We start from the raw sequence: 2,597 nt of genomic DNA on the forward strand, positions 1-2,597 counted from the left end.
ATGTATTCATTCATGATTTTCGTATTTTTCAAAAACGGCATGAATTCGAAATCCCACCTCTGTTTAATAGCTATAGCTATTTGTGACAGCATTGGTCCTTTGTTTCCAAGTATAATGTGGGTGTATTTCTTTGCAATTCGGAATCATTTGTACTATCTACCTTACGAATGGTGTCGTGTTTACCATTATATGACAGAAGTTTTGCCGAAAATTTTTACAACAGCATCTTTTTATACTACAGTTCTTCTTGCTGCCCAAAGATACATTTGTGTTGGACACCCTTTCAAAGCCGATCGGTTCTGTTCTAAAAAGATTATTACATATTGCATATGTGGTTTATTTGGTCTATCCCTATTGATGAAAGGTATTTTCTTCGTGCACTACGATTATTTCGGAATAACAGTACCAGCGTTCGTTGAAGAGAATGCTACAATGGAGGCTTGCGCAGTCCGAGCTCCGGAATGGATTAAAATGACATTCTTTGAGTACTTAGCAATAGTTCAAACATTAGAGATGTTTATTTTCAATGTCATTCCATGTACAGTTTTGTTAATTTTTGAAATTTTACTGGTCATCGCAATGAGGAAATCAACAGCTGCAAGAAAGAAAATGTCAACTAATGCAAAGATCAGAAAAGAAAATCAATTAACATACTCAACCATCGCCATCACGTCTCTTTCTTTGTTGCAAGGAATGTTAGTGATATTTTCGATGTCATTTGATTTTCTGTACCTTATGTTTGGTGTGGAAACTATCAATAATAACGACATTCGATCTATAACAACAGCTTCTAGTATATCGTACAGTGTATTTACTCCTTCTAATTTTATTATAACTTGTTGTTTAAGTTCGGAATTTAGAAATAATGTGAAGGCAGTTTTTACATCATCTACAGCAAAATTCAACAGACCAAAGGTTGTATCTAAAGCTGTGTCCATCTCTACCGCTAGCATTTCTGGTAGTACTGTTTCAATGTCAGATAAATCAAACATCAGCTACTCCTTACCTAGATGAGTTTCATCTAAAGGACAAAGGGAATTTGGGATGAGGTACTAAATGAGGTACTACATGTATCTTGTCAAGAATCTCTGTTCTAGCGTAAACATTATTAAGGCATTGGTACAAACTTTGTCTTTTCATATAAAGTGTTCTCTGTATAGTTTATTGTATTTAATAAGGTAAATAAGTTAATGCGTACCGAATAATGTTTTAAAGTTTAGAGCTAAAACAGACATTTGTCGAGAAAACAATGTTTTTTTGGAATACAGGTACCATGATGTGAGAAAGCTTTCCTAGTGTTTATTGTAAATAGTATGTAATCCACAGCTATTTTATATGGCCCATTGACACTACATGATGTGTTTTTTTAGTATTTAAGTAATTTTACTTTATGATTTCTTGTCCTTATATAATATGGTTTTGACATTACTAAACAGATTTTGTTATTTAAGAAATAATTCCTTCGTGTCATGCTCTATGCTCATTTTAACATGGGTAGGCATTATATTTGACCACATTTTACACCTCGCTGACGCTCAGCGTAAAATATCGACAAATATAATGCCTACCCATGTTAAAATGAGCATAGAGCATGACACGAAGGAATTATTTCGATTCTAATAGGACAAATACAATATTTGTATAGGTCGAAGCGTTCGAAAATATCGTGGCTTTTACCGTTTCCTGTCTGTGCATTACATTTCATATTTGATAAGTTTAAAAACTACGAGCAGGTTAAATATATGTTGTTTTATAAAATATATAATAAAAATTCATGCTAGCTGCTTAAATGTATACATTTTAAAGGATAACGATGGAAATAACGTTAATATACACAGTAAGTTCGTGCGCATGTGTAAAACATATTTTATATGCTCATTAGAACACGGCTTTGTTTACAATGCGTAATAAGGACGTCATATTAGAATAGTCAATATAGTATTGGCATATAACTTTATGACATTTTTTATACTTGTTTTATGTTGTATATATAAAGTAAGAACAAAAAATATACTAAGTTACTAAACATCTTTGAAAACCTAAAACAGATAGTCCGTAATCAATGGGCAAAATCAAAAAGCTAACACACAACAATCTCACGGACGTCAAATGTGATATTCCAGACTTTGGAGATGCATTTTCTTATGTTGAACATGGTGGATTAAACCTGGTTGAATAGCTAGCTGAACCTCTCACTTTAATGGTAGTCGTATGAAATTCTTTTTTAATAACAACGATTCGTAAACAAAACTAACAGATGAAATAATCGGTAAAGATGCCAAAAGTAAGGGAAAATCAGTCAACGTTGTGTTATTATTTTCATTAGTATAAAAACAAACATATAGTTTACTCTCATAAATTTTGCAAGAACAAAGATTGCATGCAGACGGTTGAGATTTTGAATTAACGTGTGTTAAAGTTTATAGGCATAATATCATAATATTTGATATTACATGATATGGTTATATAATATTTTCATATAATTTGTTATAACTTTATACGATTTCGGCATTATTCGATGTTATTTTGTCGTTGGAAATGAATCTTTTACATTACTTGATGTGTATATAAATAATGTTATGCAGTGGTTTTGTTTC

General features: G+C 31.7%; 1 protein-coding gene across 1 annotated transcript; it reads left to right on the forward strand.

Moving 5' to 3' along the window:
• Positions 1-432: 432 nt before the first annotated feature.
• On the forward strand, positions 433-1,014 carry LOC134714439 (uncharacterized). Its single transcript, XM_063575680.1, has one exon. The coding sequence runs from the start codon at positions 433-435 to the stop codon at positions 1,012-1,014; it is 582 nt and encodes a 193-aa protein (XP_063431750.1).
• Positions 1,015-2,597: the final 1,583 nt, after the last annotated feature.

Source organism: Mytilus trossulus, chromosome 4 (assembly GCF_036588685.1).
Source record: "Mytilus trossulus isolate FHL-02 chromosome 4, PNRI_Mtr1.1.1.hap1, whole genome shotgun sequence".
NCBI classification, from domain to species: domain Eukaryota; kingdom Metazoa; phylum Mollusca; class Bivalvia; order Mytilida; family Mytilidae; genus Mytilus; species Mytilus trossulus.

What these genes read in the sequence shown, in the direction of transcription:
- LOC134714439 (XM_063575680.1), top strand. Translation starts at nt 433, where the DNA reads ATGGAGGCTTGCGCAGTCCGAGCTCCGGAATGGATTAAAATGACATTC.